Raw genomic sequence first — 26701 nt, 5'->3', positions numbered from 1 at the left:
GTTTTGGATTTGTTGCTAATTTGAGGCATATCAAGATTTTAAAAAATATTTTTTTAATAAGATTTGTGTCTTTAAGAGAATGAGACTGGTACAAAGAAGAATAAAATAATTTAAACTGGTTATTATTGTCTTGAGGACATGACACAATATTTCTAACTGTGGCTTGAATTTGAGTAATAAAGCTTTTTACAGTTTGAAGCCTAAGTTGCTGTGCAAGAGCTTTGTCTGGTTTATTACCAAATTCATAAAAATGATGTCGTGAGTTAAGTAAGAGCTGCTCTGCTTAGTTAGAGGAAAGAAGATAATATTCAGATTGTAAAAGAGCCTTTTCATTATATAGGGATGGAATTGGACACTCTGCATATTTTTTTTTATCTATTTTGCCAATCTGTCCAGAAAGATTGTTCAGCTTTTTGCTGCACATTTTTTATATATAAGCAGAACGAGTAATTAATTCTCCACACAAAATAAACGTTGAGGGTTTCCCAAAGAATAGAAGCAGACATTCCTTCTGTAGACATTGAACATCTGTGCCTAACACCTCTAAAAACTTTAAAAGGGGGACACAAACGACTATTAATTTTATAAATACTCTCAACACCACTATAAAGAACTTAATCAATAAACTTCTGGGAAAAAGCAAAAGATTTCAGAACTGTCCAAAAAATATTGATGTTCCAACTGATCAAAATATTTCTCCTGATCCACTGAGCTTAAACCACAATCTAAATTAAGAACCTTACAGACCTTAAACATGTCACTCACAAGTAAAATATTGTTGAATATCAATCTGCGGTGCAAACAGTATGTATGGTCAGGATTGATGACAGAACTCATCACCTCTGCCAACCAATTTGCCTCCTCTAAAACCTGAGGCAAACTGTTGAAAAAGTCACTTTCAACCTCATATCCTGCTCCAAATTTTATAAAAAATTACAGCTGTCTTATGATTTTCAGCTGGGTCGGTCAACAATCTTCCTGAATCTGAGTGTTAAGCATGCATAGTTTTGCTCTGGCCATTTTTCTTTTCTAATTTATTATAACAAGCGTGGAAGGAGCATCCATCTGGTTTATATTTTAAAACTGTGATCTGACCAGAGCTCCTTGTGTTTTAAAATCCAGCAAATTTAGCCAACAGTGTTTTCTCGTTGACTAAAAGATCATAATAACTTTGAACACCACTTGATTCAGCTAACTCTTGAAGTTTTCAAATATTGGCGTCCTAGGCATTCATGACTAAATAAGTCTCTTTAGTGACATTTTGAGTATAATGTATACAAAACTGCTTGACTTGTACTTTCCAAAGTCCCACTATTGTTTCAGAGAACTAAAATAATTCTTTGTTGTTTACAACACCGACAAAACAACTTAAAAACATTAAAAACATTTAGTTTATATTTAGCTGCCAATATACACTCTTTGGTTTAATAAAGCTTAAAACACACTACACTGTACCATGCTTTGATCAGTAAATCCCAAAGTAACACTTTTTTTACAATTTTACATTGATGTTTAAAAACATTGACCTGATCCAGCTTAGCCAGAGAGATAACACTATCACAAACATGAGTCCAAGGATCTGTTCTTTGTACCTTGCTTAAATGATCTAAGATGATTTGGGAGCTTCTGGATCTTTTAATCTTGATAACTGATCTCTGGCTAATTTGTTTCTTCAAACAAGTTTGCGAATCAAATAAAAATGTCTGGATGAACTAATCTGAGATTGCTGCACGTGTTGTGAAGGACAGATCTATTGATCCTCGAAATCATAATCAGCAATGCACCCCTTGGCCGATGGCACAGCAGCATAATGACATGATCTAATTAATATTCAACTATCCATGTGTGCAAAATAACATCAAATTCAGAACGGTTTGTTAAATATAATACGCAATAACTTTTCAACTTTTTTGTGAGCTGCAGGCTTAACTCTTTCATGTGTCAAGAATATTTAGCAATTTATTTAGTTTTACAGTTAGAGCTGTTTTTTTTAATTATTATTACAGTAGTCATAGTAGTATTATAGTAACCGGTTTCTTAATCAGTGTAAAGAATAACTGTATGTTTAACTTAATTTAGCATCACAAAGGCATTTTTATGTTGGTAAAGGTATCTGCAACTTTTGTGAAACAGCACATCTCCATCTTATTAGCTGTCAAAACATGTGCATGACTGCATAAATGTATTATTCTTTAAAAAAAAAGTTGAAAATTGTGCATGTCTATTATAACACACAAATTGTACCAAAGTGATTGTACGTGTATCTAAAAAAGTTCATATCAATAAATTTTATCTTTAAACCACCAGGTGGCAGTCTTTTATTTAGGAGTGCAAGTTTTTATATATATAATCGGGTTGAACTCACCCAATCTAATCCTGTTTATATGAAATGAGCCTGCTCCCCAGCAGGTTTGAGCTACCAGAACTGTTACTATAACGAAACGATCCTGAAACGTGTAAAATCATCAATAACCAAATCCAGCCAACTGAGTAATCCACATGCAAAGACTGGACCTCAGGTGTACTGCTTTTGTACTCCATTCAACTGCCTCCAAACACCACATAGCTCATGTCCCTTAACAAGTTTTTAAGGCACATGAGTTGTGCCTTAAGTTATCAAAATTTAAACAAGTTATCAAGAATTAAACAATTTCGAAAAGGTAAAAGGGGTTCTGCGTGATTTCTGTCAAAGTTTTTCACTGCAAATTAAAAATCACCACTCACAAACAAGTATTTCCCTTCCCTAAGAAGCAGGAGATCGCTATATGATCAATTACTCTGAAGAGACAGAAAAAGGGCCAATCAATGCCAAATGAATTGGCTAAGCTTAGCTCTGCAGGTGTAAGCAATAATTCATTAAGAAAGTATATCAGCTGCCGTCCGCGGAGCGAGCATCATATTCTTTGCTTTATACCTCTCACTACCGATAAAAGGGCCATGACACCCCCCTCTTTCGGTTAAAGTCTACTTCAGAATTTTTTCAAAAGATGCATGATTAATGGGCGTGGAGCTCCGCGAGCATCGGGCAGGAGTGGGCGTGGCCAGCAGGGGAGAAGGGGAGCGAATAACTGCTGTTGTCAGTTAGCTCACAAAATGAGACACAAAGAGGAGACGCATGAGTTTATAGTTTATATTATAGTTTATAGCTAATTTATATATAGTTTTGTTATTCGTAATTTCATATACAGACAACCACAATTTATATCATTATAAAGGTGTGTGTTCATGTAAACACTATAAATGAGGACTTCTCCCTCAATCCCCGTATCCAGCAGACTCAGTGCAGCAGGTCTCCTGACCCGTCTATTTTAACCATTAACCCTGCTGGTAATCTAAAGGATTTAAGCAAACACAGCAGCACGGCGATGTGTCTGAATGTGAACGAACTCCTGATAAAAGACAGCGTCTGCCATTCTCTAATTCTCGTTCTGCTCTCCCGACAAAAATGCTAGCAGCACGCACACAGCTTTGCTGTATGATCGGCCCTGACAAGATCGCGGGGGAAAACATGCAACAAACCCTGTGGATGATGGAAACAAACGCGTGTCTCTCAGCTCGGGCTTGACACTGGCAGGTCTGGCAGGTCTCATGAATAATTAAGCAGCCGGCTCTTCTCAAAGGATAAGAAAACTCCGCTATGAATAATAATGAGAAACCGACGCGTCATCATTGCACTTGCAGTTCTGCGCTATGTCGCCGATTTTGATCCCGCCCCAAAAATCATTTTAAACCCGGAAGCTGAAATTAGCTGACAAAAGCTCAAAATTATCCAGTTTTCCCCACAATTAAAGCTGACAGGTGCTAACATTGTTTTAACTGATGCTCAACACACACACATCTGTTAATATAAAAAAAAAAGTTCTCCGGGGTGTCCTGAACCTTTAAAGAGCTCCTGATCTCCTGATCTGATTTCACAAAGAAACCAGTTTCCTTACAAGTGCAGGCAAAAAACGCAACAGCTGCGCTCCAACTGGGCTTTTCCCCACTCCCTGGGTATTTCATTGGTGCATAAAAGAGCAGTTTTCTCTTAAAGAGCAGATACCCTAAGAGAACAAAAAGGCAGAGCAACGATGTGTCGAAAGATGTTGTTCTGGCTGTGTGTTTCTGGATGTGGTGGTTTCCTCGGCCCTGAATGACAGGCACTAGTATTACATCACATGTCCGGGGGTCCAGCATGTTGAGGCGATGCTTGTGAACAGTTCTTGCCCTCATTGTGAGGTTGTCAGTGAGGCTCCAGATTTGGAATCTGACACGTTAGCAGTGTTATCCTGGGCTGCTTCGGTCGTTAGACTGTATGGGTGTGACGTGGGGGACAAAAAGAAAGGCGAAGCCCTCAAGCCCCCTGTCCCCTTCCATGCAGACATGGAGGGTACCTTTTTCTGCCCAGACCTCGATGGTGGAGCAGCCAGTGGGTATGAGTCGATTGCTCAGGTGGAGCACGCTATTGCGGTCAATCTTTGCCCGCAAGGTGCCTCCACCTGGAGTGGTCTAACTAAACTCCCTTCCTAAGCACGGAGGTTGTCTGAACTTACACTGCTGTGGGCCAGGCTGCTTCCGCCTCGCACACTATGGCCACCTATCAACACTACAAAGCAGAGAAGTTGACCGAGATGCAAGAAGGTGGTTCTTCCCTGGGCTTAATGCATAAGCTCCGCACAGTGACCAATTATGCTCTCATGACCACCAAATTTGCCACCCATGCTCTGGGGAAGATGATGGCCACACTGGTGGTCCAGGAAGACCACCTCTGCCTTAACCTGCCAAATGACAGATGCTGACAGCTCGCTTTCTCAACGCAACCATTTCATGTCCATTTTCCATGCCACCGTTCATTTCCCCGGTTTGAGTTCAAGGGTCAAGCATGGCAGTACAAAGTTCTCCCTTTCTGGCTCTCCCTGTTTCCATGGGTTTTCATGAAGCTCACGGAGGGTTCCCTAGTGCCTTTATGGTTCGCCGGCATACTCATTTTTTATTTTTTTCTACGATTGGCTCATGCCTGCTTCATCCCAGTATCAATTAATTATGCACAGGGCAAGGTGCTTTGGCACCTCAACCAGTTGAGGCTTTGGGTCAACCGAGAAAAAAGTAAGCTCTGACCCATGCAGAGAATCTCCTATATCCAGACATGTTATAATATCAACAGATGCCTCCAACATGGGCTGGGGGGACATGTGCAACATGCATGCAGCCCCGGATTCGTGGACCTGACCTCGGTTGCATTGCCACATCAACTGCCTTGAGCTGTTGGCAGTGTTTCTCGCTCTTCACCATTTTTTACTGGTTTTACAGCAGAACCACACGCTGGTCAGGACAGAGAGCATGGCAACAGTGGCATATATCAACCGTATTAGGGGTATACGATCCCGTCGCATGTCTCAGCTCACTTGCCATCTGTTTTTTTGGCGTCACAGACGGTTAAAATCGTTGCATGCCATTTACATTCCGGGTGAGCTCAACCGTGCAGCCGATGTACTCTTATAGCATCTAGTGTCCCAAGGAGAATGGAAACTCCACCCCGGCTCGGTCCAGCTTATATGGAATCGCTTTGGGGAAGGCCAGGTCAACCTGTTTTCTTCTCCAAAAAAAACGCCCATTGCCTGTTGTTTTACTCCCTGACCGAGGCCCCACTCGGCACGGATACACTGGCTCACAGCTGGCCACAAGGTATGTGCATATATGCATTTCCTCCAATGTGCCTAATTGCACAGACTCTGTGCAAAGTCAGCAAGGACAAGGAGCAGGTCTTGTTTGTTGTGCCTCTTTAGCCCAACTGGACCTGGGTTTCAGATCTCACACTGCTCGTGATGGCCCCTCCCTGGCACATTGTCCTGAGAGAGAACCTCTTCTCCCAAGGGCACCCTCTGGCACCTGCAGCCAGATCTCTGGAACCTCCATGTGTGGTCCATAGAAAGAGCACAGAAGACTTAGGTGTCTTACTGGCTTCTACGAGGCATGCCAACAACCTGAAGTGGAGTCAATTCACTGAGTGGTGTGCTTCTTGGCCAAGAAGACCTTCAAACTTGCCAGATTAGCGTTGTGTTATCCTTCCTTCAGGACTGATGGTGAACGTGGCTGCCATTTTCGCTCATCCATTTCCGCTGGATCTTGAGAGATCCATTCGATTCGCTATCTAAAAATTTTGTCCATGAAGAAAGCTCTGCTGATCGCGTTGGTATCGTTCAAGAAAGTCAAGCATTTGGAGGCATTTTTGGTCAGTGATTTGCCTGGAATTCGGGCCGGCTTACTCTCACATTGTCCTGAGATCCCAGTCTCGCTATGTGTCCAAGGTTCCTACCACCTTATTTAGAAATCAGGTGGTGAGCCTGAAGCAGACCTGGCCCATTCACTGCTTTCTCTTGTTTGTGCTTTGCACTTTACATGGAATGAATGCAAAACTTAAGATATTGTGAACAGCTTTTTATCTGTTAAGGTGGTTGGCAGAAACGAAGTGCCATATCAAAACAGAGGTTGGCCCATTGGATAGTTGATGCCATCGCGCTTGCTTACCAATGCCAGGGTGAGCCGTGTCCCCAGAGTTTGAGAGCACACTTTACTAGAAGTGTTGCTTTCTCTTGGGCGTTAGCATGATATCTCACAGAAATGTCAAGTTACGGCCTGGGCGACACCTAACACACGTAACACAGATTTTATAATCTTCGAGTGGAGCTGGTTTCCTCCTTATTAATGGGTAACCCCAGTCAATCGGAAAGAAATTAAGCTCAGTATCAAAAACACATGCTGCGCCATGCTCCCTAACCCAAAGATATATTCACTTTTTCTATTCTGTTAGTAAGTTCCCTGCTGGCAAACCCAAGAGAATCCCTCCAAAGCCCCCAGCACCCGACTCAGCGAAGCCTCTTCTCTACTCTCTAACCAGCTTATCATATGTTGCACTCCACCTCCATAGGCCTAGTCCACATGTTCTTATTGCCATCAAGTTTCCCCTCTTGGATAGCAGGTGGCCTCCACCGGATCCTCCACCTTCTGGGACTGGCATGTTTTCCCAACGTACTGTCGTATTCTAATAACCCATAGTCTATATTATCTAGGTAAAAGCACATTTAGTACCCCTGATCTAAATTTTAATTCTAATATTCCCATGTAATGGGAATTAAAGGGCCTAGGGGACATTGGAAGGTTGCATTCTTGGTGATGCTAGTGGGCTCACGCATTGCTTGGCAAACCGCACATCAGAAGTGTGACGGACTTAGCTGCAGTGAAATTTTCTCTACAGTCTCCCATATTCTGATCACTGCCGCAGTGGCTGAGTCTCCAGCTGTTAGATGAATTTTTGGTCTTCAGCTGGCAAAATCTAATGCTTGCTCCGCGGATGCCAGCCAATATACTTCCTTAATGACTAATCATTGATACCTGCAGAGCAGAGCTCTGCCAATTTATTAGGCATTCATTAGTCTTTTTTTCCTTTCTCTTTAGAGTGATTGGTCATCTAGCGACCTCCCATAGTCTGTTCTAGACACACGTCTCCATTCTCTGTTTGAGGAACTTAGGTTAGGTTCGTAACTAGGACATTCTTCCATACAACATTTTTGAACAGAACAAAGAATATTTAAAAATGCCATCCTTTTCTCAATGAAGTAGGGATATACACACAAATAAAAATTTGGTACATACACACAAACAAAAGTGGCTTTTTTAAAACTCTTCCATTAATGATTATGTCTACCAGATAAGTGTGTGGAGTACACTTTTTATTGAAGAGAATAGCAACTCCTCCACAAGTGATGTGTTATGACCCCATCACATTCTACTGCCCAATCAGCAGCATTTATTGATTCACTATAAGTTTCCTGCAACATAAAAACATCAACTTGCTTTTGTTTTATCACCTAAAATCTTGTATTTTATTATAACCCCTTAACATTAACTGTTGCAATATTTACCTCACAAATAATAAAAAAAGAAAAAATATACATAACAAATATGTGCACACACACTTTCATACTCATAGCATTAAGCATTCTCATTCCTTCATTTGTGTCCTCTGCCAAATGTTTTGTCACAAACTTTTTTCAATCAAAACCTTTCTTTGTCTGTATACTAACCTTCTGAGGTTATTTTACGGGTTTGAAGATTATAAACAAGACAGCTAATCAAAGTTTATGCTATTTAGTCTGATTCAGTGCTTGCCACACATATACTTTACTTGGGGGGGTCGTCTAAATATATTTAGTGACAGTTTTTTTTTACAGTTATTATCATTCTTCTACACTGCTTTGTATCCGCCTAATTTAACCAAACATGGCATGCCTTTGTCCAGCCGGGTTTCTAAATGTCCTAAAATTTCCATGATTTGACTTTTGCATTTAAAAGTTGTCTTTTTTGTAAGCCTACTTTTGCTTGGCTTTGGAGCTAACTGCTCCCACAGTTGCGGGAGAAACATTTAATAATTCATTCTTGAATCTAATCGACTCAGAAAAACTTTACTGTATACTCAGAGAGGACAAAATTACTGGTCTAAACTGGCTGCAAAATATACTTACACCATTAGTAGTAGTATGCATTTGCTTTTTTTAAAATAATCTACACGTTTCAGTCTTGTAAATATTATTATTATTTTTAGAGATATTCTGTTTTTATTCCTTTTTTTCATTTATTTCTCATATGCTGTATATTTTATTAATTTAATGATGTCATTAGACTAATACATAGGCTATTTTATATACATATCTAAAATGATTTTGCATTCAAGTTTGCTTGAACTTGAAAGAGAGAGAAGCAGATTTGACTTGACAGCAGTGCTCATGGCTCCTGAATAGGTAAGAGAAAGTGGATGTCTTTTTTAACTGTTTTTTTTTTTTTCTTTAAGCCGTTGAAAGTTTACAGTGTATAACATTGTCAAAATAAATTAAATTGGAAAATTGCAATTGTAATTGTAAAAAAATTGAATATGTTTTGTTTGTCGCATAACTACTTATGTGCTTTGGGTAAATGGTGTGTTTCAATTCCGGCTACCACCGCAAGTATATTTCAAACCTGTAAGAAGCACTGAGAGTATTGTTTTTGTATGCTAATGTTTAACATTTAAGTTTTTGAAATGTTAGGGGTTAAGTTTAATCAAAAATTGATTGCATAAAAACAATATGTTAAATGCCATATTCCAGTTTTTTTTTTTTTTTTTTTTTTTTACCAGCATGCATCTTTTTAAAAACAATTTATCGGGGGAAAAACATGAAGAATTAAGTTAGGCAAAACAAGAAACCGTTTCAAACCATAGATCTCAAAATCTGTAACTTATGTGTGAAATAGGCAACATTATCTGGAATCTAAAGGTTCAAAATTGCCTTTAGAGTTCATTCTTAGCAATTCATATTCATATTAAAATTTTTACTGGAGTTATTGAAATGTACAAAATTTCTTCGAGAAATATGATCTTTACTTTTAATACAATAATGTATTTTTGTAATAAAAGAAAAATATATAATTTTGATTCAATAATTTTTTCCCCAAAAAAATGTACCTGTGCACTATAAGATTGGTTTTGTCATTTAGGGTCTCGTTTAATTAAAAGTATAATATTCTAATTACTTTAAAGTAAGCACAAACTTTTTTTTTGATGTTTCCTCTTTGGTGACTGATTTTCTTGTACCACATGGAGCATGATAAATGATTGGGCCAAGTTACATGTGTCCTCGTTCATTCACAGGCTGCAACTAAAAGAGACGAGAGTTAACGCCCAAATTAATATTATTTGGCCCTGAAGTAATAAGTGAATCTCCCCTGCTATCTCTAACACAACAAAGAGACAGAGCAGGAAAGGTTTACACAGGTAATTTTTTAGATACCACAGCAATACCACATGTAGAAAGGACGGACTTTGAAGGAATAAAGAGTGTGAGGAGAGCCCATTATAGTGCATTATGTATGTATTATATATAGTGCATAGTACCATTTTTGGATAATTCAGAATGAGTTAGTAAATGATTGATAAATTATTGAAATCAACATTTATATATCTTACTATTCAGGCATATACTAACAGTTAACTAATATGTTAATAAAGGTTTTATTAACTCAACTTCATGCAGTTTTGTGACCTAATCTAAACTGAGGACTATTTATGCTTCATAAATTCCTTATAAATTACAATTAAAGGCTCAGAATCAAGTAAACAATAATCTTTGCAATCTTTTCAAAAAAGAAAAATTACTATAAAGTTTAAACATTGCTGAATAACAGGAGTGTCAAAATACGACATCAAACTGTATAAAACAACAACAACAATATAATAATTTAACAATATAATAAGATGCCATGTTTAAACTCTACAGTGATTTTATTTTAGATCAGGTTGCAAAGATTTATTTTTCATTTGAAGTAGTTTCATTTGTGTATCTTAAAATAAATAGGAATGAATAATGTAATATTTCCTGTTTAGAATTTAACTGAGCCTTTATTTGTCATTTATTAGGAATTTATAAAGCAATCGTCCTCACTTTAGACTAGGTCACAAAACTTGATGAAATTGAATTAATAAAGCATTAATTAATAAAGTATTAATATACATAGTAACCATTAATATATGCCTGAATTAAAAGACATATAAACATTGAATTCAATAGTTTATTAATCACTTACTAACTCATTTGGAATTATCCTAAAAACACTTAATTACTCTTAAATACAAATGGTTTGTTGTAATTTAGTAATAGAAAACAAATCATTAAGTATGAAAGTACAATTATTAAACACATTATATAGGTGTTTACAGGTCAAGAAATAAGCATTTGTAGCTGCAGTTATAAACTACTTACTAACGCTTATTAATGTAGAGTTAATGCTTAACAGATAATGAATTCAATATTTGCTCATGCTTAATAAATAATTTATAGTGTGTAGTTATTATAAAGTTGTAAGAGTTAAAATATTGCAAATATTTTGATATCTTTGACAATTCAAAACATGAGCTGAAAACAGAGACTGGTGACTCCACAACCCAGCAGGTGGGAATGCGGGAAAAACCAGTTCCTGCTGCATTCGCATCTGAGTCTGCTGAAACTCGGATTCATCCACCCCATCTCACACATATGGTCATTTCAATGTTTGAATGTTCTAGATTAACCAAACTGACTTTAACTATCATGTTTGATATCAATTGAAATGTCTCAGTGCGATTGGTACAATGGTCTCATTCTCTCAGAATTAGACATAATTAAAACAATAAATATATAACTTCAGGCATCTTTTGAACCACTGTAAAGGGTGTGACTTTTCCACTAAGTGTGAATGCCTTTTGTTATGCACACACCCCCTTCCTTGAGGGAATTCTAGAATTATTTAAGGTAAGGTTTGAGAAAGGCTCAGGGCGATTCTGCCTAACCAGATCAGCCCATAACATGGCTTGCTCCATGTTATGTATATTTTTGAAGTCAGGAATGCATCTTTTTCATCTTGGATTTGTCTTTGATAATTTGATGTGTTATATTGATCATTTATGAATTGACTGATTGAATTGGCATAATACATTTACCTGACTAATAAATTGTTATGTTTTGAATTTTTCAAACAGAGTTCGTGTTATTATCTCTAGTAGATTGCGGTAATTTCATAGCACCACAAGCCCCTGTACAGGTTAGTAGCGGACTAGAACACGGTAGACGGAGCATTGCGGCACGCTATACGATGTCTCTAGAGCTCTGACTAACACATTGGCATTAATTCATGTATACTTAGGCTGTAAAAGGATATCTAAGGGGATAGTCCTTCACCCGATAAACTTATAATACTATTTAGATAGTATAGTGATTATTCAAAGTTTCTAATAGTTTAAGTACGACTGGTCTGCTTAATTCTATAGTAATGATCATTATATGATTAAATAGCTCTGTTTGATTTAGGAGGTAGCAGACCTATGGGGACCGCATAAAAAATATCTTAATCTGAGTAAGTAGGGTTCTGCCTTTTTAGGATAGCGGTCAATCGCCACTGTTTAATGACCAAGACTGACATGCTTGTGCTTAAGAAATTGTATACTCGGCCGACACAAGATTCAGGATGTTATAGGAATCCCAATGAACGAGAATAACATAAAATGATGAACCGCAGAGAATATTCAATCATAATCTAAATTAATGTGAACGGAAACAAAATAACCTTCTCAATGTTTTATAATTGGAGTCAGATAAAACGAGGATAAATATATTAATATTCTAAACCATCTCATACTAAAGTTGGAGTCAGATATGAGCTAAGTTTAATATAAATTAACATTGTGCACTGGAAAGACCGAACATGCAGTGAACCTTCATCCATCATTGGATACCGTCATTGGACCAACTAGCTGGACCTTACAAAATGGTGACCCATCTCCGTGATCTCCCAACTCAGGCGAGTTACATCTTTCCAGCACAAAATGGATTTATATCAAGCAAGAGGTTTGGATCTTCTATTCTATCTTCAGCTGCTGTGGTAAGTCAATTCTTCTTTGCCTATTAGAAATGTTGAGGGAAAGCGAGACGCACCCTATATAAACACATTGATAGAATGAGTCGGAAATGCTCAAAAATGTTAGACCGGAATGCGTTATCCGGTGGGGTTGAGAATTAGACAAAACCACTTTGATTATCAGGGACATGATAGCAGCAGTATATAAATGCCCTCCCTTGCTCTGAAATATCTCTTTGTCTGCTAGGCAGCAAGAGTTGAAGCTTAAAATTGGAATAACATCATCCAAATTATATTCTGGAACTCAGTGGAGAGTCATAAATTAGATTCTAAAAGTTTAAATCAAAAACTGTCCATTGTTTTTAATCTACTGTTTTATAAAAAAGAGAAAAATGGAAAAAAGAGAAAAAAGGAAAAAATGGTTAAAGATTTAAAAACAATTGTAAACTTTTAAATTGGATTAATAACAACAGTCTGTTCTAAGGCATTTGCATGTGGAAAAAAAAAGGTGAGCAGAACAGAATGATTTGATTAAAAAAAAGACAAATAGGCTCTAATGAAAACTTTACAAATCAGAAATTTGCCATTTAAATTTAATGGTGATAAATTCAAATATGATGCTGATCAACTAAAATATCCACTATACTTTAATTTAATCTCGAATCAGACTAAAAATAAAAGATAGAAATTAAATTCTAAGAGAAGACATTTTAGCTTTTAATCAGCTCTTAGACCTCCTGATTGCTCAAACCTTTTCATATTCAAATGGTCTGACAGAGAGCAAAGAAATTTCACCTCAGTGATAAAAAGATACTCAGAATGTGTTTGCTGTATTTGCATATAAACAATTAGGCTACATTCTTCCATTTGGCCATAAGCCTTTGCTGACCCGTTTGTTCTCCATGCAACCTACAGGCAAACACAGCTCTGATCACAAGATAAAAGCATTAAGCTAAAATGAACTGTTGTTCTGAAACACTCTCCAGAGACCAAATATAATTATATTTAATACATACTATTTTTAATATAACATAATTACATTAGGAATAAACAATAATGTACATTATATTATAATCGCCAATCATGGCACTAAAGACCAAAGATGAAACATTCACCTTGAGGAGGTTTGCTTTCTTTATGCTTTAATGAAAACACAGACAGAACTACTATAGCATAACTGATTGTAAACCAAATAAATCCTCGCTGAAAAACACCGCCTACAATTAAAATTTGATCAGAGAGTTAAACTCACCAGAAAAATAATGAAAGGGGGATGGATATGATAACATTCAGAGTTACCAAAGTTTTTATGGGTCAAAAGATCTAAGAATCTGTGAGTCACACCATAAAATGAAAACTGTTAAGCAGAGAACACCAAAAGGGTGAAATGATTTCTGCCAACAGATCTGACTGTTAATGAGAGCAAAAAATGAACTATGGGTATCGGCCCATTAGATTGTGAACTGAAATTAGTGAAAAATCATTAATTGATTCAGAAAAATGTCCCCAGCGGAACTAGGAGATAATGCTCAGAATACAGCAGACTGTGTAAACTCCACAGCGAGAGCAGTTTTCAGGTGTTACACAATCACAATGTGCTGAAATCAACGACAGCAATTCAGATCTGACCAACAACATCATGTGGCTTCCAGAATTAATATTGCAAGATGATGCATTAACATTAATTCCACATGATTGAATTTGAAACTGATAAAAATTCTAAAATTAACTATGGGTCTCTCTGCTTTTGTTCTCATCTTAGGCGGACCAATAACAAAGAACACTCCAGATCCAGCCCACTTCAAACATATACAAATGAGGGCGACAAAAGGTTAGGCCATAACCTGAGAGGCCAAAAGTCTTCCATCTTGCATCTCAAAGCAAGAACCCCTGTGAGGCAAACACCTCACCTGCAGTTAGTCCTCTGAAAAAGTCTTTGATCAGTCATCAGAATAACAATTATCCACAGCTGATCTTATCAATGGATTCAGCATTGTAGGAGGCTTTGTGATTTCACAAAACATCTTTCTTCAACTAAGATGTAAATTATTACATGTTAAATGAAACAGAGGCACAAAAAGATCTTATAGTTGAAATAAAAATACAAAACGTCATGCTTCCCAAATTGCTAAATAGCAATGGGACTAAAAGCCTGGTTACCTAGAGGCAATAAGAAATTCCCTCTATTGTTCCTGCAAGACCAATAGCAACAGACTCTAGTGATACGGATCCTGGTGGCATTTTTTAAATTTGTTTTAATACTATACACATGTTAAACCACATGTCCTGTATGAAAATGGAATTACTATGTTGAAGTTCATGATAATTGTTTCTTTGATCTCCAAAAGTAGAAAACTCTGCTGAATTGATTACCATTGTTCGGAGCATAGCACTAACACATAGCCACAGGTAAACCCAGGCACATAGATAACACCTTAGTCTTCAAAGACCCAGGAGTCAAATCTCCTTAATTAAGATCTTTTGTCCATGTTTATACAAACAAAACACATTAGCCTCACACACATAGAACAGAATAATTAATCTGATGACAGACAAGACAAAACACCCTCTAACACCCTCTGTCAGCTGACAAGAAATTACAAATTTGCATGGCTTTGAGAACAAATTGATGGTATAAAATTTCAATAGAGGCGAACTTGCCAATAAATTCAAGAATTGATACATTGACTGTTATAGGGATGGTTGACAAACCAGAGGGCCCCTGGTTTCCCAATCTATCACCAATAACAGGAATAAGTGCTAAAGTGATTAAAATTAAACCTGAAGTGAGGACACTTCTAATAATCAACTAGGAAATTTTAAATGTGACAAATACCATCAATTGTGTTCAAGCCTATACACACACACACACACAGACACACCCACGAACACACACACACACACACGCACACACACACACACACACGCATAAACACACACACACACAGACACACCCACGAACACACACACACACACACACACACACACACACACACACACACACACACACACACACACACACACACACACACACACACACACACACACAGAGTTTTACCACATTTTGTCACTAGGACAACTATTCACATTAGGAATCTTCATGAATACAAATCCAGGTATAGTAGTCAGTAATCTAGCATTATCTGTAATAGTCACTGATTTTAGCAGCTATAAACACAATAATACACTTACCATTTTACCAGTGTCCCCTGGATTTCCGGGGTCTCCCTGCGAGGGACAAAACATATACTTAGCAAAAACTGTTAATAAGAACTGGCATGAAAACAATACCAAATGCTATTTCATTAATTCAATAGCTCCCAATCAGAATAGACATATACTATATTGGCATAATGTTTGGGAACCCACTCCAAATCAATGCATTTACATGTTCCATTTACTTCCATGTCCACAGGTGTGTAAAATCAAGCACCTAGGCATGCAGACTGGTTCTAAAAGCATTTGTGAAAGAACGAGTTGCTTTCAGAAGATCATTGAATTAAACTGTGGTACCCTAATAGGCTGACACCTCTGCAATAAGTCAATTAAAGAAATTTCCTCACTAATAAATATTCCACATTTTAATGTTGATGGTATTATAACAGAGTGAAAGCAAATTAGAACAAAAGCAATTTTAGACGTGAAGACACCAACAAATCAACAAAACTTTCTGCATAGTCAATAGCCATAGAACAGTGAGTAGAAAAGTTCATGGAATGGGTTTCCATGAGTAAAATAATGTAAAGTAAAATGACCAATCATGCTTATCTGTCTGGCAAGTCTGGGACTGGTGGTTGTTAATAGTGATTTAGCATATCAAGAGATTTTAAACAATTTCATGCTACAGAACACCTTTGGTATTTATTAGAGATGACACTGTGAGCAGGGCCATCTCATCCAACATCAGTGCCTGTCTCCACAAACGCATTTCTAAAATAAACATGGTCCAAAATTCCTATTAACACATTAATAAACCATCTGGAAAGCCTTTCCAGAATAGTTGAAGCTGTTAAAGATGAAAAGAGTGGGTCAACTTCAATTTCATCTGCATGAAGAAAAAACCCAAAACTTTGCCAATATTGTGTATATTAAACATCAATGAATAGCATTCCATATGTGTAAAGTGTTATCTTATGAATGTAGAGATACTCACTGGGAGCCCTGGGAGCCCCCGAGGACCATCTTTGCCTGTGTCTCCTGGGGGTCCCCTTGGTCCTGGGGGTCCTGGAGGCCCAGGAGGTCCTGGGGGTCCTGCTTGACCCTGGTCACCCTGGGTAATTAATGTACATGTCAAACATTATTAACCACTAAAAATGCAGTGGAAAAGGGGAAACAGATTGAATATTCACAGAAAACCTTTACAGCAGAACTTGGAACAACTTTTCTCAAAAATCAAAGCATTAAAATGAAAAGCTTTAGAATAAGACTTCTGACAGTTCTATATTAATCATGACAGTTATGATGGTACAGTTCAGCTCTACTATGAGGACCCTCTATCACATTTTTGCAACATAACTATATTATTATTATTATTATTATTATTATTATTATTATTATTATTGTTACATTCTTTTCAACCTTTGCTGAAGGTAACAGAGACTGAGCCATTAACAACAAAAAGAGCTGTCTGTCCTTAGGCAGATCAGTCATATTTGTAGTGTATAAATATCTGTATGCTCAGGTAACTTGGTAAAATTGTTCAGTCACTAAATACTCTAATCATATTAATGAAAGCATGAATTATTTTTTTTAAATTAGGCATTTTAGATTTAATGTATCTAAATTAAACATTTCACCTAAATAAATAATTATCTTTAACTACACAGAACTCATTTATTTTCATTAAACTTGCATCCCTCTCAAACATTTGAGAGAATTGATTGAGTTCCATTTGATTGTTCACAAAATTAAATCAATTCAAATACTAATTTCCTATAAACTTCATCATTTTTACTGCTACAGTTGAAGTCAGAATTAGTAGCCCCCCTGACTTATTAGCGCCCCTGTTTATTTTTTTTCCCCCAATTTCTGTTTAATGGAGGGAAGATTGTTTCAGCACATTTCTAAGCATAATAGTTTTAGAAACCTATTTCTAATAACTGATTTATTTCATCTTTGTCATGATGACAGTAAATAATATTTTATTAGATATTTTTCAAGACACTTCTTTACAGCTTTAAGTGACATTTAAAGGCTTAACTAGGTTAATAAGGTGAACTAGGTAAGTTAAGGTAATTAGGCAAGTTATTGTATAACGATGGTTTGTTCTGTAGACTATCGGGAAAAAAAAAACAGCTTAAAGGGGCTAATAATTTTTTCCGGAAATTATTTTTAAAAAAATTAAAAACTGCTTTTATTCTCGCCGAAATAAAACAAATAGGACTTTCTCCAGAAGAAAAATTATTATCTGAAAATTTCCTTGCTCTGTTAAACATCATTTGGGAAATATTAAAAAAATTAAAAATATATAAAAAGGGGGCTAATAATTCTGATTTCAGCTGTATGCTATTTTAAAAGTATGTTAGTTTAGCAGAGTACTGAGAAAAAAGCTGAAGTGCAGAGGAAATGATGGACCTATAAAGAAACCCATTCTTACGGAGCAGTAAGAAGCAGAACAGAATAAGGACAAGCACTACCTTAATGAGTCGACGTTTAATGAGTTGTTGATCAGCAGAAAGAAAGCCATGATTTATCTTAGGGAAGACCATCTGAGCGGGTGTATGAGGTCAAAGGTGAGAGAAGTTGGAGAGGAAAGTTTCATGAGGTCCCAGAAAAGAAAAAGAAATAAAAGAGGTACAAAAAATAGATTAGACTGAAATAGTTAGAAGACTCAATCCAGCGCCTTCGTGCATTACCAGAAGTTGACATTTTTAATGGTGGCAGTAATAGAAGTCCTGATTGTGCTTGGCTGCAAATCTGAAATTACTACCATTTCTGGTCTGAGTACATCAGCTTTAAGAAACATGTCAACTTCCACTCACTGAAAGCACTATCATTACTGTTTTCTTTGAAACCAAGGCAGACTCCATGAACTGCACACACTGAAACTAATCATGCACATGTATTTGCTTTTTTTTTTTTTTTTTTTTGACACATGTAAAAGTGAAATTATGAAGACAAAACAAGTCTTTTAATATTGAAATACTAGATGACCTACTAATTCTATGTTGGATTCAAAAGCAAGGGGGTGCAAGAATCATATTTTGGTGGGGTTGGGTGGATTTGTGTCAAACCAAAGTCAGATCCAAATTAATTTCACTACCTTAGTTTAGCATTTAATGTAGTTTTTATTTGTTTTAAGTTATTCCATCCAGGCAGACAGTGGCCAGACAAGGCAGTGGTTAGAATATCAAAATCTTGTTTGTAATGAATCACACATCACTGGTTTATTACGAAAATAAAACAGTTGTTTTGCTGTGAAAGCATAAATTCCTGTCACTGCACTGCATAATAATGACACCCCTGGAACTGGAAAAGAGGGTCATAATGATTGAAAGAATTTTTGATTGGTTGGAATGGATTTGTCAGACACATTATGTTTGGGCCAAGTCTGTCACTGCATGGATACAGGGGATGTGCCCATACAGTACACACATTTCAGTGTGTGTGTGTGTTATCCATAGAGTCTGCCTGGGCTGTGTGCACATGCCAACAAACCTTTACAGTGAGGATTTGATTGTTGTGTAATGCAGCCAGAGCGGGTAAACCAAGAAGTCCCTGGGGACAAACAGCACAAAAATGGCACAATGCAAACACAACACCACAGCTTGAAAGCCATTCACTCCCCAGGACAACATTTAGCTCTTTTTGTATTTATTTTGAGTTGGTTTGTCTCAAAAAGGCAAAACCAAGTTTCTAATTTACAAAAGTGTTTTTATACACTGCTCTGTTATGAAGTCAAGGAAATTTTGATTAGATCTTACAACTGCCACACAGCTCATTGGTAATTATTAGTTATTTACTCTGTATTTCAGTTTGTCAAGATTTTCTGTCTCTAGGCTAACATAATAATGTTTTGTAAATGTATACATTAATTTCCCCTGCAAACTCAGTAGAAGATAATAATACAATTACAAAAAAAAAAAACTCATAAAAACAAAAGGAGATACCAAGTTAATGAGATATTCCCTTAGGCATGTCTTGGGAATAAATTTGGCTTGGCTCATTAAGTAAATGAAGAAAAATAAATAAATAAATAAAAAAACTGCTGAAAAAAATTGTGATAATTTAAAAAGTGCTTTAAAAAGCATGCAATGCTAGCAGAAAATGGGCTTTACTATTTTTACATTCTCACAATTTTATTTCACAACCAGTAACACTTTATAATAGTTGCATAATATGAATCATTTGTTATGAGTTGGCAAGTAGTTGTCGAATCAAATCAAATCGCTTTTATTGTCACATAAACAGCACATGTGCTATGATGAGTGAAAAGCTTAGGTGCTGGCTCCAGACAGTACAAAATACAGAGGACAAATACACGACAGTGCAAATGCAATGACAGTGCAAAATACAACAGCATACTCCCAAACCCCCGGTTTCCCCCACAGTCCAAAGACATGCGATACAGGTGAATTGGGTAGGCTAAATTGTCCGTAGTGTATGAGTGTATGTGTGTAAATGTGTGTGTGGATGTTTCCCAGAGATGGGTTGCGACTGGAAGGGCATCCGTTGCGTAAAAACTTGCTGGATAAGTTGGCGGTTCATTACGCTGTGGCGACCCCGGATTAATAAAGGGACTAAGCCGACAAGAAAATGAATGAATGACAATTTAAGATTGACAGCGATATGTACAATGAATAGGTGTCCACATAGTTGTAGGCAGTGTTGTTTCAAGTATGGATTTTAAGTGCAGTGCAAGCTACATATTGATGGTGTTCAGTGTGGGGTATGGAAGAGTCTGTGTGGGGTGTGTTAAGTGTTCATCAGCCTAATAGTCTGAGGGAAGAAGCTTTTCTTCAGCCAGCTAGTGAGTAATCTGATGCTTTGGAACCGTCTGCCTGAGGGTAGCAGAGAGAAAAATCTATGGCTTGAGTGGCTGGAGTCGCTGATAATTCTCTTGGCTTTCCTCATGCTCCGCCTGGAGTAGATGTCCTGAAGGGAGGGAAGCTCACATAGGCCTATGTAGGCCTTTGCGATTGCTGCTAGTGCTATTTCCATACCAGGTGGTGATACAGCCAGACAGGATGCTCTCCACAAAGCAGGTGTAGAATTAGAGAAGGATGTGTGGGGTTCCAAACCTCTTGAGAGGCCTGAGAAAGAAGAGGCGTTGTTGTGCCTTCCTCAGCACTGGGTCTGTGTGAGCCGTCCATGTCAAATCCTCAGCAATGTGTACTCCAAGAAACTTGAAAGTGCTGACTCTCTCCACTCTCTCCCCGTTCTCTCTCCTGAAATCCACCAGCTCCTTGGTTTTGCTGATGTTGAGTGAGAGGTGGTTTTCCTCACACCTCATCATTATGTGTGATTAGGCCCACCACCGTTGTGTCATCAGCAAATTTAACAATGATGTTGGAGCTGTATAGTCATGTGTGTACAGGGAGTAAAGGAGTGGGCTGAGAACACAGCCCTGTGGAGCACCAGTGTCGAGGATCAGTGTGGATGAGGTGATGGTGTTCATTCTGACCACCTGGCGTCTGCCTGACAGGATGTTCAGGATCCAGTTGCACAGAGAGCTGTTCAGACCCAGAGCCTGGTGCTTCACCACCAGCTGGGCAGGCATATGGTGTTGAATGCTGAGCTGTAGCCCACAAACAGTATTCTCACATTTGTGCTTTTGTTTTCCAGGTGAGACAGACCAGTGCGCAAGGTGAAAGCAATTGAATCATCAGTGGAGAGGTTATTCCTGTATGCAAACTGCAGAGGGTCAGTGTGAGTGGGCAGTGTGAGCATATGTGCTTTTTAATCAGCTTCTCAAAGCATTTGCTGAAGATGGGTATCAAAGCAACTGGACTCATTTAAGCATGTGGTTTTAGCTGATTTCGGTATGGGCACAATAGTGGCTGTCTTAAAGCATGTGGGAACGACGGACAGAGAAAGCAAGAGGATAAAGATGTCCGTGAACACTCCCGCTAGCTGATATGCGCATGCTATAAGTACATGTCCAGGGATGCCATCTGGGCCTGTAGCTTTCTGGAAGTTCACGCGACGGAAGATCTCGTTACAGAAACAAAGAGTGTGCTGGCGGTTTTGGTTTCGGCCACGGGAGCAAGCAGTGTGTGCTATCCTGGGCTTCAAAGCGGGCGAGTTAAGCTCGTCTGGGAGAAATGCAGCAGTGTTTAGAGTGGTGGATTTGTTACTTTTAAAGTCCGTGATGTAATTAAGTCCCTGCCACATGCTCCTTGCGTTATTGGTGTTATATTGACCCTCTACCTTATCTCTGTATTGACGCTTTGCTGCTTTGATGGTTTTTCTGAGGTTGTAATTTGCTTGGTTTTGTTCCTCAGCATTTCTGGATTTATAGGTGGAAGCTCGCACTGATAGGGCTGTTTGAACTTCACCATTGATCCATGGTTTTTGTTTGGGGTAGATACAGACAGTTTTTGTTGGGACCACGTCTTCTATGCATTTCCTGATGAAGCACGTGACTGTGTCTTTGTACACGTCAATGTCGTCATTACACGCTGCCCGATACATGTCCCAGTCCACCTGATCAAAACAGTCTTGAAGTATGGAATCCGATTGGTCCGTCCAGCTCTGAAACATCCTGAGGGTGGGTGGTTCCTGTTTCAGTTTCTACCTGTAAGCAGGCAAGAACAGAATAGTAGAGTGATCTGATTTGCCGTGGGAAGAAGAACAGTGGGAAGGGGAGGGATCTTTATGTGTCCCAGAACAAAGAGTAGCAATGTTACAGAATGCGATTCCCACAGGTGTTTGTGGTGATGTGTTGATAGTATTTTGGAGCGATTTTCCTGAGATTGACGTTGTTATAGTCTCCTGTAACAATAAACCCTGCCTCCGGGTTTGCGGTTTCCTGCTCGCTTATGTTCCCGTACAGTTCCCTGAGCACCTGCTCTGTGTTGGCTTGAAGGGGGGTGTACACAGCCGTAATAATTGCAGCTGTGAACTCCTTCGGTAGCAGGTATGGCCAACACCTAAGTTTAAGATATTCCAGATCAGGAGAACAAAATGATCTAACTGGGTATATGTTCCTCTCATCACACCATGAGAAACAAACACCTCCTCCTTTGCTTTTCCCTGTGAGTTCTTTCATTCTATCCACGCGGTGCACAAAGAACCACGAAAGTTCAACAACTGTGTCTGGTACCTACACATATAGCCTGGTTTCTGTAAGGCAGATAATGCAGCAGTTTCTTGTTTTCCCTTAGAAGGAATTGCGCGTCCATAGCTCGCAAAGTTTGCTGTCCAGTGACTAAACGTTAGCCAGTAGAATGGTGGGGAGCGGAGGTCAAGATCCATGGCGTCTCAATCTAACGAGTACGACGGCTCTCTTTCCTCTTTTCCTGTTGCATTTGCTTCGTCGCTTCGGTTGTGGGACCCAGACAAAAGGCTCTGTTTCTGTGTTTGTAAACAGAGCGAAGTTAAAGAACTCAAAGACCGGTCTTCGATGTGCAACGAGGGAGCCAATTTCCCGAATTGTGTGTCTGTCGTAGGTTATAAGAGTGTGTACATCCAGCACAAAAAATGACAAAAATTCAAGTAAAACACAAAAAACACAACAAAGTTTGCTAGGAGCTTGCAACTCGGCGGCCATGCTCGGCGCAATCTTGATGACGTATCAGTCAGTAGTTAAGCAGTTTGTAAATACATCTGTAAATGCTGTATTTTCAAAATCCTCTTAACATACACAAACACACACACGCACGCGCACACACACACACGCACACGCACACACACCCACACCCACACCCACACTCAAAAATTGGAAAAATTTAAAACATTTAAACAAAACAAACAAAAGGACCAGTTCTACACTTTTTGGCATCCCAAGCGAGATTACTATTACTTCAGATCCAATCCTTCCTATATATAAAGTACACATTGTGTTTAGGGCCACCGAATATGGGGCTAATAATATGTCAAAACAATATGAATTTGAGTTGTGTTCATTTCAATTATTGACAATTGTAATTTAAATCATCAGATTTTTTTATGCTGTTAAAATAGTTTTGAATTTTAATTCCTATTTTGATTTAAATTTCATAACTTGAATACTGAACATCTGAAATGTAAGACAAATAAATTTTTCAAGGCCGACTTTTTTAGACATATTTTCAAAAATCTGATTTTTTTTGGGTTTTGAATTCATTATAATAATAATAGTAATACATTTTATAAATAATGTGCTTTCCTCAGTCCCAAAGCGCTAACAAGCATACATGGCAAACAAAGCAGAACAATAAAAACAATTTTAAAAAGACCACTTTAAAATATAAACGATTCAATACAATTGCATGATAAAATTAACAAAAATAATCAATTTATATTAAAAGCATTGGTAAAAAGGTGAGTCTTGAGAAGTTTCTTAAAACATTCCGGAGAAACAGCATTCCTTATGCTGATGGCCATTCCATAACTTAGGCGCACTACACGAAAAAATCACGACTACCCATAATCTTCAGTTTCTTTCAGTGTTTCTTTCAGTGTTTGAAGTGTGAGTTAATACTAAGCTGTGCATCAAAAAGCACCCCAAGGTTGCGCACCTGGGTAGAGGGAAACGCTTGAAGATCACCAACAGAAAGTTTAAAATCATTACACTGGTTAACATAGGAGTGCCAATTAGTAGAACCTCTGTTCGGCAAATATCCCGTTTGTAAAAATACAGTTTCAAGTTTTCAAGATGAATAATTTCAAAACATCAAATTAATATTCTAAAATTTAAATAAACATTTGAAACCAGAAGTTTACATACACTGTTTAAAAAGGCACTTAACCATTTAAAAAAAAAGTCAGATGTTAATGTGACTAAACTTTTTTCTCTTTTAGGTAAGTTAGAAGGATCAAATTTGTTTCTGTAATGCTTAATAGCAGAATAATGAAAGCTATATTTTTGAGACATTTTTATAACTTTTCTTTAAAAGTCAAGTTTACATACAATAAGATTATTATGCCTCTGCAAAAGCTCAGATGATGGTGTCAAGGTTTTGGAAGTTTCTAATTGGCTAATTGACAACATTTGAGTAAATTAGAGGCACAACTGTAGAATAGTATAGAAATAGAAATATTTTAAACATAAAATAGAAAGCCTCAAACATAATGCTTCCTTTTGTGACAACATGGGAAAATCAACAAGCCAAAATCAACTAAAAAGCCAGACTACAATTTGCTAGATTACACTGGGAAAATAATATTTTTGGAGACATGTCCTGTGGTCTAATGGAATTATTTGGAGGACAAAGGGGAAAGCTTACAAGCCTAGGAACACCATCCTAACTGTAAAGTATGGGGGTTGGCAGCATTATGTTGTGAGGCTGTTTTGCTGCTGGAAGGACTGGGCCACTTCACAGCATAGATGGTACATGAAAAAAGAACATTATCTAGAAATTCTGAAGCAACATTTCAAGACATCAGCCAGGAAATTAAAATTTGGCCACAGGTGGCTCTTCTAAACAGACCATGACCATAAGCATAATGCCAAATTAGTTAAAATGTGCTTTAATGACAACAGAGTGAATGTTTTGGAGTGGCCATCACAAAGCTCTGAGCTCAATCCTATAGAAAATTTGTGGGCAGAGTTAAAAAAAGCTTGTGCGAGCAAGACAGCCAACAAATCTAACTCAGTTACACCAATTCTGTCAGGGGGAATGGGCCAAGATTCCTTCAAACTATTGTGAAAAAAACTTTGGAAGGATACCCAAAACATTTGACCAAAGTTATACAGTTTAAAGGCAAAGCTAAAAAAATACCAAGGAAATGTATGTAAACTTTTGACTGTCTAGAAATGTAAAAATCTCTCTAAAAAAAAAAAAAATGCTCACATTATTCTGTCATTTAGCAAATATAAATCATTTAGGTAATCCTAACAGACCTAAAATAGTAAACGTTTAGTATGATTTACCATCAGACATTTTTTTTAATGGTTATGTTCCTTTTTTAGAGTGTATGTGAACTTCTAGTTTCAACTGTATTTAACTAACTTACATCTCATTGGTTAATTTTTCTATTGGTTAATAAAATTAACAGGGCTCTTACACCTTTACCAAAGCCGCATTTAAGGACTTTTCAAGTTCTTCCCAGGTGCATTTTCAAACTGTCCCAGCATTTTACAATAGTGGTAAATAACATATTTGCATGCACACACTTTTTCATCAAATAATATAAGCTGCTATTTGTTACAATATTCTATAGTACAGCATAGCATAGCACATAGTACAGTATTTTAAGGAAAAATTTTATTATGTTTGCCCAAAGCCCATTATCAACACTGAAATGCTGTCTCTTTTAAATGTCATCTATTCATGTCTAAGATGTCATATTAAACCTTACATTTACATTTATTTGAAAAAAAAAAAAAAAAAAAAAAAAAAAAAATATATATATATATATATATATATATATATATATATATATATATATATATATATATATTTTTTTTTTTTTTTTTTTTATATATTTTAGTATATAATACATTATATTACTCTGCTCATTTGAATGAAGTGACTCACTATGAATGACTCGCACAGAGATTTCTTGTTAACCTTATTTGTTAAGTGCTTAAAACTTTTTGTGGAGACTGAAATAGCCAATTTGATGGATGGGGATGATTGAGAGACCATGATCGCAAAGGCCACTTGAGGGACTTTGGCCAGGAGACCAGGGTTATACCTTACTCTTTACAAGAAGTGTCATAGGATTTTTAATGACCACAGAGAGTCAGGACCTCAGTTTAACATCTCATCCGAAAGACGGTGCCCACTGACAGTATAGTGTCTTCTTCACATTTACTGGGGCATTAGGACTCACACAGACCACAGGTTGAGTGCCCCCCTGCTGGCCTCTCTAACACCACTTCCAACAGCAAGCTAGTTTTTCCCATGTGGTCTCCCATCCAGGTACTGACCAGGCTCAGACCTGCTTAGCTTCAGTGAGTAACCGGTCTTGGGCTGCAGAGTGATATGGCTGTTGCTATGAGTTTTCAACATAATGTTTGTTTTATGTGACCTGAAACCGAAAGAAGATGATTGTCTACCATTCCCTGTTGATCACCCCAGACCTACTTTCTGCTAAATCTGAATTTAACAATCTGAACTTCTGGTTTTGAGATCTAGAATATGATTTTGAGGTTCTGAATTTCTTCATCTTGAAAAATTGAAACAGTATTTTTAAAAACTGTATCTCTGCA

General features: G+C 37.4%; 1 protein-coding gene across 35 annotated transcripts in view; it reads right to left on the bottom strand.

The window, feature by feature from the left end:
- Positions 1-26701, bottom strand: part of col25a1 (collagen type XXV alpha 1 chain) — a 329419-nt gene that overhangs the window by 142468 nt on the left and 160250 nt on the right. For 21 of the 35 annotated variants that reach the window (XR_012382768.1, XM_073907398.1, XM_073907396.1 and 18 more), the window contains 3 exons: positions 18039-18110; positions 16556-16672; positions 15595-15630 (listed from right to left, as the gene is read on the bottom strand). Coding sequence is in view for 33 of the 35 variants with exons in the window: in XM_073907398.1 (XP_073763499.1) it covers positions 15595-15630; positions 16556-16672; positions 18039-18110 (225 nt within the window). In the remaining 2 variants the exon portion in view is untranslated. Of the gene's footprint in view, positions 1-15594; positions 15631-16555; positions 16673-18038; positions 18111-19059; positions 19120-26701 lie in introns of all 35 variants that reach the window. The other 14 variants (XR_012382769.1, XM_073907401.1, XM_073907400.1 and 11 more) reach the window with 1 other exon arrangement.

Source organism: Danio rerio, chromosome 7 (assembly GCF_049306965.1).
Source record: "Danio rerio strain Tuebingen ecotype United States chromosome 7, GRCz12tu, whole genome shotgun sequence".
NCBI lineage: Eukaryota > Metazoa > Chordata > Actinopteri > Cypriniformes > Danionidae > Danio > Danio rerio.
Note: the sequence above shows the minus strand (reverse complement) of the source record. Positions and strands in the feature narration are given on the sequence as shown.